Source organism: Cannabis sativa, chromosome 1 (genome assembly GCF_029168945.1).
Source record: "Cannabis sativa cultivar Pink pepper isolate KNU-18-1 chromosome 1, ASM2916894v1, whole genome shotgun sequence".
Lineage (NCBI taxonomy): Eukaryota > Viridiplantae > Streptophyta > Magnoliopsida > Rosales > Cannabaceae > Cannabis > Cannabis sativa.
In genome coordinates, this window is record NC_083601.1 from 31,248,801 (window position 1) to 31,263,947 (window position 15,147).

Here is a 15,147-nt window from a genome sequence, read left to right on the forward strand (position 1 = left end):
TTATAGTTTAAAAAATATGAAAATGAAAGTAAAAATGAAAACAAATAAAGTAAAATGGGTATATAATGTAATTTCTACCTTATTAGGCATTCTTCTTGTAGCAAATAAAGTTGATTCATATTTAGTTCTTGTTCTATATTTTATCTATATTATGTTTTTAATGAGGTTGTGAGTTGAAATTTTGTATTATCTTAGAACAGTTAATGTGGTAGTCTATTTCTTAGCTAAATATGTTCTTTTGACTCCATCTAGTACTGTTTCGTGGTCTAATACCCCTTGTATATCAGGAATTCTATTTTGGCTAATACCATTTGAGTAACGATATTTTCCTGTCATCAACCCCTCTTTCTGTTGTGCTTGAAAAAAATGAATGATTATAAATTTACAAGCAATGTAGTACTTTGCTAAAGGTGTTCACAATTTAGGGAGGAAATTAAAGAGACATGAGCAAACCTAGTGCTAAGCTTGCAAAATGAGGGCCATAGAGAGGAAGGCTAGCAGCTCGCGCTTCAATTTAGATTGAGTCTCTCATTTTTAGATTATTAATTTACTAAAAATAATTTCGAGTATTCCTTTTTCTGACAGGGCTATTAGAGACGCTTAATTTTTGCTATAGGAGAATTCTGGTTCTTATTCTGTAAAATCAGCTTAAAAATTGGCAAGAGGAGATTGTGAGAATGTTGATGAGGTTGGTGTGTTACCCATTTGCAGTCAGATCTGGCATTTGAAAGTTCTGCCAAACGTTAAAAATCTTGTTTGGAGAGCGGTGACTGGTTGCTTATCGACAAATCATCAGTTGCAAATGAAAAAGGTTTAGCTTTCTATGCTTTGTCCTCAATGTGAGGTTGGGGCAAAAACTATTTTTCACTGTTTTGTTTCTTGTCCATTGACGAGGTGTTGTTGGGAGTAGGGCTGAACATTTAGACCCGCAGACTCAGAAAACCCGATCACCCGCCCCGACCCGCTGCCAAAAAATCGAAAAATTAGAAACCCGTGTGGTCGGGTCGGGTCTAACCCGAAAATACCCCATACAGGTTTCGCGTTCGTGTATCAAAAATTGGTTATTTATTGGTCGGGTTCTAACCCGTAACCCGATCACAGTAACAAAAACGACTTAATACACTCATGACTCATCATATCAATTTCAATTTCGTATTCCAATCCCTCCAAAATGACCATGTTGAACCCAAACCATCGCTGATGTGGAGAATCCGATGGCGGCGGAGGGACCAACCGGAGTCATAGGAGTCTTATGGCGGTGAAAAGAGGGAGGACATGTTGACTGTTGAGAACTGAAGAGGCTCTTTGGCTCGGAGAGGAATGGCTTTTCTCTTCTTTGTACTGTCTTCACTCTATACTATTATAATAGATATAGTATATATAATACTAATGGCTATTCAATAGCCGCTATTAATTATTTTGCTTCTCTCTATACTATTATAATAAATATAATATATATAATACTAATGGCTATTAATTGCACATGTTAATGTTTTACTTCTCGAGATACTTAATTTTTATGTGTACACTGTACAGTTCAAAGTTTCCAAACGTGCATAGAGATGCACATGCAAAGTACCAAGCATAAGTCAAACCAATAAACTCTTGGTCTCGAGATACAACTGCTGCTATTGTATACTATCAGTTATATATATATATATTAATTAACTATAACTATATATATGTATTATCGACCACCCGAAAATCAGGTTCGTTTGTACATTTTCAACACCCGAAATCTGAAAACCCGAACCCAACTACCCCAAAATCCGAAAACCCGACCCGTGTACAGCCCTAGTTGGAAGAAGTGTTAATTTTATGTTACAAATAAAACTCAATTCAATGTTGAAAGTCCTAATTACTACAAGTTCTAATTGATAATTCTCAACAGATTAATTCCATGTCATGAACATAATTTAAAATCAGTGAACACAGAATTTACAAGCTTCCTCTGCATTGGAAACGCATTCCAACCGAGTAGTGCTTGGGTTCCCTTGAACCGGGTACAGTAACTTTCACTAAACAATCAATTCAATTACAAATTCCAGTTCTGATTCTTCAAATCAAACAAGGTAATCTAAATTGACTTTTATACAAAGTTACCTAACACTTGAACAACCTTAAGCTTTGAGATCTAAACTCATTTAGATCTCTGTACACAAGAACACTTAGCATACACACAGCTGAACCACCTTCAGCAAAGTAATCTGAACTCCCTTCAGATCAAGCAGATTCGAACTCCATCTTCAACCTCAGGAAGATCTCTGGAATCTCTCTCTCCAAACAACAAAACAGAAACAAAGAGATATTGTGCCCTAGCAGAGCAAGAATCAAGAAAATGATTCTAATCGAAGAGAGTTGGTTAGAACAACAGTCATAACAGAATTTATATCCTAAAGATAATAAAATCTGACTAACTAACCAACCAGCAAAGTACAGCTGGCACAAACTAACAAACACGCAGAAAGCTGACATGGCACTAAAATGAGCGTAGTACAATCAGATGCAACTAACTACAGAAAAGATGTTAGACAAACAATCCTGAAGCAGAAATACTAAACAAAAGTATTTACATAATTTTCCACACAAAGACATGACACTTACAAATGTAATTATATTTACTTTCAATTAAGATCAGAAATAAACCCATAACTTAGTCACATGCTTTATTCGCAAGTTTGATACATGATTATAAGTTTTATTGAGTTCTGAATGTATATTATTTGCAATTACAGTGATGTTATTATAATAGAAAGTAATTGTGATTATATGCTTCAAATTATTTAAGTTCCACAATTTATCAGTGCACTGAATTTACACTGATGTGATAATCATCGATAAGATTTACTTACACTTAGTCGAGTGGAATGTCTTTTACAAAGCATTTGTAAAACAATTTAAGATCGAATGTAATGGCTATACATCGGACCGACCGATATTAACATTGGAAAATATATTATAAACTTACAGTTATATCTTTTCTAAATCAATATTACTTAGTTAATTGTTGTGAAAAATTGTATACGCAAGTGTACGCAATCGTAACAAGTAATAAAGTGATAAATACAGTATCGTCTCCACAGGGATTGAAAATTAGAAATTAATTTATAAAACTAATTACTCACAAATTGGTTTCAACAAAAATAAAATACAGTGATGAGAATAGGTAAAAAATTAACAAACACAAACTATGAAGGAAACAAGCTAAAATTATTAAATTGACCTAAAAATGCAAAGTTGATATAATGGTGCTAATGAGTATTGTTGTAAATTGATAATGTCAACTAGGAATTTAAAATGTCATAATCCTTTTTCCAAAGTGTTTATGGTTTGATTCTCTAATTAATTAACATATTCCTATGCCCAATTAATTTTAAGAATACCAATTTAAGCACAATTCCTTCAAGTCATACATGGTAAATAACATATTCCTATGCCATTTACAAACCACATTTTTCTAAAGTAATATTCATGCATCATTCGAGCAATTCCACTAACCTTATTTTTTCCAAAATCAAGATTAGCTAGTACTTACTATTGGTGATCAAGCAAAAGTAAGCAATTGCACAATAAACACTCTTGAATGAACAAAACCAATTCACTAAACATAACAATAAAATACCAAATCACAATTTAAGTCAACAAAATAATTCAAGCAAAAGAAAAATTAACTCATAATGGATTGTGCAAAAATTACAAAGTTTAAAAGAAAAGAGATATAGAAATATAACCCATTTGGAGCTTGTCACAATACTCCAAGTTCCTCTTCCAAATTTTTCTTCTACTTCCTCTTAATTTTTACCAATCTCTAAATAAAAATGCTAAATTAAAACTCTAAATAAAACTCTCTTGTTATAAAATAATATAAAATTAATATAAAGTAGATGAGAAGAAAAAAGAAGAAGATGAAGAGAGAAAGAGAAAGTGAATGAGAATTTCTGAGTTGTTTATTCCAATGGGGTGAACCCCTATTTATACAAATACAAGAGTGAGATATTAAGAAACTAAGAAAAAGGGAAACTAAGGAAAAAATGAATGTTAATTACAATTTATGGTAATAAATAAAAGATTTGGACATTTACATAATTATTAATATTTATAACATCTCTCTTTTTTTCTTTTTCTTTTTCTTCATTTTCTTCTCTTGCTGTTGGCGTCCCTGGAGTAGCACACTACTGCCTTCCTCTTCTTCAAGTCACTCTTCTTCCTCTTTTTATATCAATATGACCTCTTGCCCTTAATTTTCTTTCCAGAGTCTAGCATGTGGCCCACTCATCATTTCTTTCTTCTATGCTTTTTTTTTACCAAAAAAAAAATAAGCCCAATAAGGAAAGAAAAAGCAAACCAATATCTTTATTAGGAAATTGACATAAATTTGGTATTTTAGTGATGAGCCCATTTTTCCATTTGTCTTTTCTTTTCTTTGTATTTTGTTTGTTAAACACTATTACACTAAAAGTATTTAGCCCATTAATAAATAAAATAGACTTGAAAAAAATATTTGAGCTTCAATTGGACTTTGGTAAATTAATCAACTACATCAACCACATAATTCAAATTATTTTCTATTTTGACCATTTTGACACTTAATAAGTCCAAATTTTATAATTAATTTTTTTACAAAAATAAACAACATTGAGATTAATACTTATAAAATGGGAAACTAAATAAAATTGATAAAATATTACAAAATTAATTAAAAAATTAATCTAAAAATACGAAAATTAATATTTATTGCAAAACTAAATAAAACCAAATAAAAGTTACTAAAATAAACTAAAAATACTTGAGAACAAAGCTAATTTAATGGACAAAAAGAGCTAAGTAACTCTATTTTCATAGAGTTATCATTAATCATAGATTAATTTGATTACAATCATGAGATGGTTAATCTCTAGCTTAATTGTATTGCACGACCGACCCCAACCATAATCCTGACCTGGACCCTGACCCAGACCTGACCTTGGACCCGGCTCCGGACCCATCCTCGATCTCGAACCTGGTCCTGACTGTGGCCCCAGTTCGAGTCATGGCTTTGACACTGGATCTAGACCCGACTTAAGTAAAATCAACAAATGAAAATGAAAATAAAACTTACAGAATACACCTTTATTATAAAAAAAAAAAAATTGAAAAATAAAAGTGGTAATAGAACACATTTTTGTTTATAAAAAAATTTACTTTTATTTTTGTGATTAAAAAATTTAAAAACAAAGGTGTCGTTTGGTAACACTTGTGTTTTTTTAATTTTTCAATCACAAAATGAAAGTAAAATACAAAAATGCGTTCTATAACCACTTTTGTTTTTCAATTTTAAAAACAGAAAACAAAAGTGTGTTCTGTAAAGTTCATTTTTATTTTTATTTTTTGATTTTATTTAAGTCGGGTCTAGGTCCGGGGTCGGATTCGGGTTCAAGTCAAAAGCCGGGTTTAGCGCCAGGGCCGTAGGGAGGGGATTTGGGTCCGGGTCTGGTCGTAATCTAAAAGATTGATTAAAAAAAAAACTGTTTAAAAAAATATTGAAAGTGATTTTTTTTGTTTTTAAAATTTTGATTTCTAATTATAAAATTGAAAAGTAAAAACAGTTTTATAGAACATATTTTTGAAAAATATTTTCACTTTTCTACTTTTAAAAACAAAAAACTGATTAAAAAAGTGTTACCAAACGCCACCAAAAGTGTTACGACGCCACTAAAAATGTGTTCTAAACCACTTTTGTTTTTTAATTTTAAAAACAAAAAACAAATCTGTGTTTTGTAATTTTCATTTTCATTTTCATTTTTTGATTTTATTTAAGTCGGGTCTGAGGCCGAGGTCTGGGGTCTGAGTTCGATTTGGGGGTCTTGGGTTCGAGTTCGGTCCTCGGTCCTCGGTCCGGGTTTGGCACCGAGTTTGGGTCTAGTGTTGTGTCTGGGTTCGGGGTCTGGGTCTGGACCAGGGTCCTGGGTTCGAGTCTGAGTTTGGGTCCGGCTCTGGTTCGGGGTCTTGGTCTAGTCCAGGGTCTGTGTCGGTCCGTGTTTAGGGTTCGAGTCGGGTCCAATCTGTGGTTCAGGTCCAGTCCGAGATTTAAGTTTGATTTGTGGTCTGAGTCGGGGTCCGAGTCTGATCTGGAGTTTGGGTTCCAAGGTCTAAGTTGGGGTCGAAGTCCAAAATATTGATTAAGAAAAAAAATATTTAAAAAAAAAATTGAAATTATTTTTCTTCAAAATTTTCAAAAGTTTGATTCTCAATCAAAAAATTGAAAATTGAAAAGTCAAAACTATTTTATAGAACATGATTTTTAAAAAATATTTCACTTTTCTAATTTTAAAAATAAAAAACTGATTAAAAAAGTGTTACCAAACGCACACTAAATTTATATTTTAATCATTTTAATTTTTATAATATTTTATTTATGAGTTTCTCGCGACCAAACACTCCCAAATATCATTTTACTTGTATTTAACCATCTAAGCTCGAATTTTAGTAGTAAAAGTGTAAAACCCTCCAAATTACTAAATTGGTAGTAAATTTAAGGTGTCATCCGATTTATTAAATGTAACCATATTTTATGTAACAATTAAAATCTCCTCTATATATATAGTCAGACCTCGACGCGAACCCGGACCCCAGACCCACAGACCTAAACTCGAACCCCAATCCAAACTTGGACCCATACCCTGACCTCGACTCCGAATCCCAGACCGTGGAACTGGACCCGGTCTCGAATCCTGACCCCAAACCCCAAATCCTGGACCCCAACCACAGTGCTGGACCTATATCGGACCCGACTCAGATAAAATCAACAATGAAAATAAAAATAAAATTTTCACGACTTTTTTTAAAAAAATAATTAATAAGTAAATGGGTCCAAACCAATCCCGCGGTAAAGTAAACTCATGAATTTCCATAAATTTGATTTCTTTCAGATTTTTAATGAAAAATAGTTTGCATTGCGCCCTTTTCATACGATCGAGAAGTGAAGGTATCTCCGGCGAGAAGAGTTGAAGAATCAATGGCATGTGAGTCTGACGTTGAAAATCAGGTAAAAATCAGTACCTTTAATTTTCTCTCTTTTTTTTTTAATCCATTTTTGGTTACTTGTTTAGTTTCATGAATCAAGAACTTTCCCTAACCGTTTATGGTGTTGATGTATTCAAATTTTGATTTGAATTTGTATTAATGATTTTCTGTCTCTTCTTCACAGACTACGGGAAGAATAGTTTCTCATCATGAAGGGGGACCAGCCGAGAAATCAATGGCATGTGAGTCTGACGTTGAAGAATCAGGTAAACCAGTACCTTTGATTTTCTCTGTTCTTTTTTTATCCATTTTTGGTACCTTGTTGTTTAGGTTCATGAATCAACAACTTTCCCAAAACGTGAATGGTATTGATGTATTCAACATTTGATTTGAATTTGTATTAATGGTTTTCTGTGTCTTCTTCACAGACTACGGTAAGAGTAGTTTCTCATCATGAAGGGGGAGCAGTCGAGAAATCAATGGCACGTGAGTCTGACGTTGAAGAATCAAGTAAATCAGTACCTTTGATTTTCTCTGTTCTTTTTTTTATCATTTTTTGGTGCCTTGTAGTTTAGTTTCATGAATCAAGAACTTTCCCTAAACGTGAATGATTTGGATGTATTCAATATTTAATTTTGAATTTGTATTAATAGTTTTCTGTCTCTTCTTCACAGACTATTGGTAAAGCTGATGCCAGATCCTTTAAAACCCTTTCAAACATGGTCTAATTAAATTTTTCTAAATTTCCAGGGAAAAAAAAAATTAACTTTCCCTAAATGGTACGTTTTTCTTTGATTGGTTTGTTGACTGGGTTTCACCCTTTGAATATTTTCTTTTTTTGTTTGTGTTGTTTTGTTTTATATATACTTACTCACGTTTTGAATTTCTCGTTGGTGAGGTGAAATAAATACAGAGGACGCCCAAACACAACAGCTGCTCAACCTTGCTCACAATCTTTGCTAAATTAAATTTGGATCCTTGTTCTCAACATCTCAGAAACTCTGTTAGTTCCCTTATTTCAAATTTTATTTGCTGGCTCAAAACTCTAAAATATTATAGAGTAAATTTTATTCACATCTTTGAAAAAATATATGCATGAATTTTTTCTTTGTTTTGTGATCATCCATTTTAGTCCTCAATGGTATATATGTATAAGTCAAGTTTGAGATCGGAGGAAACTGTATACATACATACATATGTATGTTTGTATGTATATGTATTAAGCAAATTTATTGGGATCGATCATTAAAATGCAGAGTATTTATCAGATATATGAATAACTGCATCTGCTCTGGGATTTCTTTTCCAACCTAGTGTGTGGTGTGTATATATATGTATATATTATGAAATTACAAGTATCATATTTTGTTTAAACATGTTTCCTGTTTTAAAGAATGTATATATTTTAGAAATAATTTTTCAAAGAAAAAAATGATTGACAGTTTTGCCCAGTAGAAATTACTAATGGTTATGTTGTTTGGATATTAGTTTTGTGTTTGCATCAATCCTTAAAACCGATGTGTTTGAAAGCTGTGAATTATTTAATTATGCTTGTATTGTGACTATGATTTTTATTTTATATACATATTATTACAATTTAGTTTAGTTATTTAATTATGTTTTTTTTTTCTTATACAGTTCTTAAACCACATCATCGATCTATGGCATACGAAGTGAGTTTCTGTCTTATTTTCTTCCTTCAATGATGTATTTATTTATTTGACAAGAATGATGTGTTTATCTTTAAAGGATGTAATCTGAAAGTTATGTTTTTCTTTTCTTATGATAAATACTGGATATATATATATATATATATATTTATACATATATTTGAAACTAAAAGATTAAAATAAATGATTGTCGTTGTAAAAATTCATTGCAGGAGGTTGATCCATTTCATGCGGACGTATGTGATGAAGCTGGGTGGGATTTTATGACCGAAGCCAAAGACCAAGTAGATGGTAAGTATGAACAATGTTCACCAAATAAAAATGGTATTGAGTATATATTTATCAAAACATATCTTATATTGTGTGGTTGTAGTTTATTTTGAACAACCAAAATAACTAAATTGTTATGTAATAAACACTTAGTTGTTTAAGCATATAAAAATATTACACATTTTCTATATATATTTTTACAGGTCTCTGTTGGGCATATTCAGTAACTGATTTGCTCGAAATACTTATTTTGAAAGAGTATGGCAATCAGATAGAGCTCTCACCCATGAGTGTTGTTGAGAGCGTCAAACAAAGAAACGTAGCTAGAGGAGATGAGGAGGGATTTGAGTTCATTGTGTATAACCCTGGTGAAACCAATGTCAAAGAAATATTTGATGCTGTCAAATTAAAGGGTATCAGATTCATAGTTAAAAATCACAACAATCCTGTAAGTACTACCCGTTTCCATTTAATTACATATTATTAATGCTCTCAAAAATTTACAATTTGAGTTTTCCAATGCAGATATCGCGAACTTTATATCCACTTTCATCATATAAAAAGCTTGGAGTATTAGAAGAGGATGAAATTGCAAGTGAACTAGCATCTGGAAATCCTCTAGTGATTCTTATTGCTGCAGGCTCGGACTTTTGTGACAGAATGATGGACAATTGGGTATGTATTTTTGTTGTACTAAGATTGTTCAGAGTTTACAAAATTTGATTAATTAATAATAATTTGCTTTCCAGGACATTTTCCAACCAGATTATACACAGTCATGGGAATGGCATATGCTCTTATTGGTAGGATACGGATACGACAGAGATTTTAAAATGCCTTATTGGAAGGTCAAAAACAGTTATGGTAGTGGTTGGGGAAAGAATGGATATGGTCGCATCGTCAAAAATTTCAAGATTTTCCCTTTTTATGAAGCCTATAAACTTGTGCTCAGAAGCGTTGCGGCGTTTGATGATTTAATGGCTACTCCTCCTCCTTCTCCTCCACCTCCAACTGTTTCTGCTTGATAAATTTTCCTTACATTTTTAGTTTGGTATGCTTTATTAAAATGGGATGTGTTTTTTTTTTCTTCAATCGTATTCTGCTTGATGGGTCAGACTGTTCTTGTTCTTGACAAGTATTATGAATTTGGAGTTTTTCATTTATTATCTTCCTTCATCAAATTGTTTGAAGTAACAAGAGTAATTTGAGCATTGTTTTGCTTATGCTTCGATGAAACTAAATTGAGGTAGAATAACGCAACCTAATACAGTTTTAATACCTTGAAATTCCATCAAGAGTATCCCTGAAATGAATTTTAAATTCAGTGGTTGATCCTTGTGGTTTTACAAGGTGATAGCATATAAAAATTTGGAAACTCGTGTAATACTAATATGGAGTATGGACTCTATAAATGTTCACCGCACAGTGGAAAAAAAAAGGTAGATAGTCATGAATTAACAACATTATTATAAGCATTTCAAATAAGATACTAAAAAAGAAAAAGATATATTAATCAACTGATAATATATTAGCTGATGATTATCCATAGCGTTGTGGTTTGGATTCTTTTAAAAAACTAGGGGTAATTTATATATAATATATATAGAGAGGGTATTCTTTAAGTGAGAATTACTTTTGCTCTCATAATCTCATAAGTAAAGACATATTTATAGCCTTTGATCTTGGGTAGTGGTGGTTTCTTTATTATAATTGGATATCCGGTATTGGATTATTTTTTGCATTTATAATTTTCAAATACGTATTAAGTTAAGCATATTTTGTCTGTTTTGGGCTGATTCAATTTTGTATAAATACTATATTCTTCCTATTATTGGGTAATGAGAATTTTACCATTTTTTCTAATATGGTACTAGATGACATATATCCCTCATTCTAATCAAAACCCTAATCGCCATGGTTCAGACGCGAGGTGCTCTTCGTCCCTCGCCAGCCGTCGCTGCCAATGTCGTCGATCACCACCTTTACTCCGTTGAAGCTTCACACAAGGTTCCTCTTGTAGCTCAAGCGTCTTCTCCAACAGCTTTGCTGATCTCTGAAGGTCCATCTTCAACAGCTCTGATCGTCTCCCCTACATCGACGATCGTCTCTACTGAAATCTTGACCACGGGTGATTCATCTTCGCCGATCGTTCCGCTGCTACTTGAAATCTTGACCACTGGTGTCTCGTCTTCGCCGACCATTCCGCTGCCATCTCTGCGTCCTCCTGGATCGTCTTCTTTGCCTTTCTTCACACCCGTTCTTCCGACGAGCTTCGCGCTGGTGTCCTCTATTTTCTCTGGTTTTTCAACTCCTCCTATGGCTCCGATGGCATCTCCCTCTTTTCCACCTAGCTTTGGTGTTTTTGATACTCCTCGTATGAATCTTGATCGACCTTCCATTGATGAAGGCAATTCGTATCATCTCGGAATTGGAGACAACCCAAATTTCCTCAATGTTCCCTTCCAATTAACTGGCCAGGACAATTTTCAGTCATGGAAGCGCGCTGCCACGATTAATCTGGCTACCAAGAATAAAACTCCCTTCATCGAAAGTACTCTTCCTCGTCCCCCTGTTAATCATCCGTATAGATTTGCTTGGGATCAATGTAATAGTGTGGTTATGGCATGGATTTTGCAATCGGTCTCACGTGAAATTGCAGCAATTATTATGTTCAAAGAATCGACCCTTGCTATGTGGAATAATCTTCACGATCGGTTCAATCAAAATAATGGTCCTCAAATTTTTCATCTTAAGACTTCTCTAACTCCCATCAAACAAGGTGCCAATTCTGTCACCACCTATTTTACTCAGCTGTAGTCACTATGGGACAAACTCAATGAGTTTCAACCATTCACGCCATGTTCTTGTGGCTGTACTTGTGGTGTGATGCAACAAATTCATAATCACTATGCTCGTGATCAAATCTTGCAATTTCTTCTATTGATAGTGGTGCTACACACCATATATGCAATAATATTAGATGTTTTACGTCCTTTGATCATAATATTATGGCTACTTTAATCATTTTGTCTAATGGTCATCCATAATAGTATCAACATCATGTATCTATATTATATAACTACAATAAAAATGTCAATAATTTTAGTCCTAACATATTAATTTACAAAAATACCCTTTTACTATTCAATTATTACTTTTAAGACAAATTTTAATTATAAACTAAAAAAAAAATGTAACAATAATAATAATATAATAATTTTGGGTTTATATTTTATTTCATTCCCCACTTCTAATTTAGTTTAATGTACTTACACTAATTTATTAGTATTTATATATATTGTTAGAGAGTATTTTTATGGACACTCTCTTAAATAGAATAGATTAATCTGTAAATACTTAAAAATAACGTACTTTTTATTTTAGAACAACAACAAAAAAATTCTTCTTAAAGAATATATAGCTAATAATAGTCGAAGCCAACGTAAATCTTTAACCTGTATTCATTGTTTGATAATTTTAAAAAATATTACTATTAAGCATTAATGATATCTAACACCACTATGAGGTGACATCTTAAAAATTGTTAACCATATTCTATAATAATTATTATATTAAATCAATCTAATAAAAAAAAATTATTATATAATTTATATTAAATCATGTTGAATATGATATTTAATGGGAAAATTACATGAAATATGGGATTTCATAACAAAGTTAGAAAAATATGGCATTTTTAGGTTTGCCACTTTTCTATGGCATTTTTTCACATTTAAGTTTTTTATGGTATTTGATATGCCATATTTTTATAAACTTATTATCCAATCCCATATTTTATGTTTTTGTTTTTAGCTTAATTAGTTTTATTTATTTTTTTAATTTATTTTACACTTACATTTTAGGGTTTCTTTTTATTTGAAAAATTTACACCAAATACTACATTTTTTTTCAAACATTACATTTTTAATTTGACAAGAACATTTTACTTTTATACTTTTATTAATTTTTTTTTTCTTTTTTACTTATTGAAACTTCAAAAAGTTTTTTTTTTGTCTTTTTTATATATTTTTTAGTCAATTTTGGCTCTCTTTTTTCTTTTCAACTTTTAAGTCAGTTGCTACTTTTTTTTTTTCTTTCTTTCGCTTATCTCTCTCTATTTTTTTTTTCTAATTTCTCTTTGTGTCTCTCTTTTTTTTTTCAATTTTTTTCTCAACCTAATTTTTTTCTCTTAATATATATAATAAGTGTACATTTTTATATTTCATTTTTTTTTACAAAAATTAAACTTGTTTTTTTTATTTAAACTACTATTCGTTTTTTTTTTTTGTTAAAAACTAATTATTCCATTAAAAACAGCAGAAAAAAAAAAAAACCAGTTTCATCAATATCATCCTGAAAAAAAAAACAATATAAAAAATCATAATCTAAAAAGAATTCAAACTTTAAAAATTAGTTTCATCAACATTGAAAGAAACTAATAATTTCATTTAAAGAATATAAAAAATAGTTTCATCAACAAGATAATGAAAAAAATTACAATCTAAAGACGATACTAACTTTAAAAACCAGTTTCATCAATATTAAAATAAACGAATTATTTCATTAAAAGAGGCAAAAAAAAATAGTTTCAACAATAACATAATAAAAAATACACAATGCCTAATAACTAAACTTTTACAAATTAACGATACTAAATTTAAAAACCAGTTTCGAACATATAAAATTTATATCAATACATAATAATCAAACTTCTAACTTCATTCTTTATTTTGGCATTTAATTTTTTATTTGCTTGCTCAAAAATCAGAGTTAATTTAAACATACAATATGCAGCAAATATAACAAAGAGAACCACAAATTAAAATCAAAGAGAAAAAAAAAGAAACAAAGAAAATTAAAGAGACAAAAGTGCAATAAAAACCATAAAAGAATAACAAAAAAAAAACAGTGGAATGTGAGAAACCAGTTAGTAAAACAACCAAAATAAAAACAAACAAATAAAAACCAGTTTCTTGAGATAAATTAATAAAAAATTGAATAAAACTCAATTATGAACAACAATAAAAAAAAATTAATTACTTAAAAAAACCCGTTATGAAAATAATAAAATAATATGTATGTCAGAAACTGATTAATTAAAATAAAATAAAAATTGTTGTTCAAATATCATACAATAATAAAACTGGTTTTATACAAACGAAAAAATATATAATAATATCATAAAAATTGAGCAACCCCATTACAGAATAGTTAAAACATGTGAAACCAGTTTCGACATGTGAAACCAGTTTTGACGTTATAAAAAATCATAACAAAATACAAATGTTAATAATAAAGTTAATTGAAACCAGTTTCATCAGACAATCAAATAAAAACATACGCACACACAAATATACAAAAAAAAAATACTAATCACAAATATAATCAAAACAACACATAATGCCTACCAATAATTTAATAACAAAATATAAGTGTAAGTTTCCAACCTAGAAACAAAATAATAAAAAAGTAACTTGAAAAAAAATTCTAATAACATAATGAAACTATTTTTTTTATTCTTTTAATGAAATTAATAGTTTCTTTCAATGTTGATGAAACTGATTTTTAAAGTTTATATTATCTTTAGATTATAATTTTTTATATTGTTTTTTCTTCAAGATGATGTTGATGAAACTGGTTTTTTTTTTTTTTCTGTTGCTTTTAATAAATAATTAGTTTTTAACAAAAAAACAAAGAAAAAAAATAGTAGTTTAAATAAAAAAAAAAAAAACAAGTTTAATTTCTTTAAAAAAAATAATATCTATAGTTGAGATCATTTTTTATTTATTTTAGTATTTTATTTTTTTAAAAAAGAAAAAATAAATAAAAAGAAACACAAATTTTAAGTTTTTTATGGCATTACTCAAGACTTTTTCCCATATTTGTAAGTTTTTTAAAAAAATGTCATATTTAGTGTAATTAAGTTTTTATGCCATATATATCAAAACTTATCTTTATTTTCTCATATTTTTGTAAATAGCCCATATTTAATTGTATCACTAACAATATAACATTTTGAGTGGTATCTAACATAGTTAGCCTCTGTATAAATTTCCAACAACCAGACTCTTAATTTACTATTATTAAGCTATTATTTACTTCTAGAAAATACCAAAAAATAAAATAAAGACCAAGACATAAAATGGATAAGTTGAAAAATACCTCTTTTTTTGTATCTATTAATAAAAAATACCTCTTTTTTTGT

The 15,147-nt window shown here is 30.2% G+C and overlaps 2 protein-coding genes across 4 annotated transcripts in view; one reads left to right on the top strand and one right to left on the bottom strand.

Annotated features, from left to right (window-relative positions):
* LOC115706066 (uncharacterized) overlaps positions 1-15,147 on the bottom strand; it is a 96,714-nt gene that overhangs the window by 58,148 nt on the left and 23,419 nt on the right. The window lies entirely within an intron of this gene.
* Positions 6,868-10,123, top strand: LOC133033445 (zingipain-2-like). 2 transcript variants are annotated; one of them, XM_061108175.1, is made up of 10 exons: positions 6,868-7,024; positions 7,187-7,268; positions 7,431-7,512; positions 7,677-7,781; positions 7,916-8,005; positions 8,641-8,675; positions 8,885-8,963; positions 9,146-9,390; positions 9,468-9,617; positions 9,692-10,123. In XM_061108175.1, exons 6-10 carry the CDS (start codon positions 8,664-8,666, stop codon positions 9,965-9,967), a joined length of 762 nt encoding a protein of 253 aa, XP_060964158.1. In that variant the 5' UTR covers positions 6,868-7,024; positions 7,187-7,268; positions 7,431-7,512; positions 7,677-7,781; positions 7,916-8,005; positions 8,641-8,663; the 3' UTR covers positions 9,968-10,123. The 2 variants fall into 2 exon arrangements, with proteins under 2 accessions (XP_060964158.1, XP_060964159.1); XM_061108176.1 differs by lacking the exons at positions 6,868-7,024; positions 7,187-7,268; positions 7,431-7,512; positions 7,677-7,781 and having other exon boundaries at positions 7,895-8,005.

Excerpts from the sequence above, each read along its gene's own strand:
- LOC133033445 (XM_061108175.1), top strand. Across the intron at positions 9,391-9,467 it reads TTAAAAATCACAACAATCCT|ATATCGCGAACTTTATATCC; the intron begins GTAAGTACTACC and ends TTTCCAATGCAG. Across the intron at positions 9,618-9,691 it reads ACAGAATGATGGACAATTGG|GACATTTTCCAACCAGATTA; the intron begins GTATGTATTTTT and ends TTTGCTTTCCAG.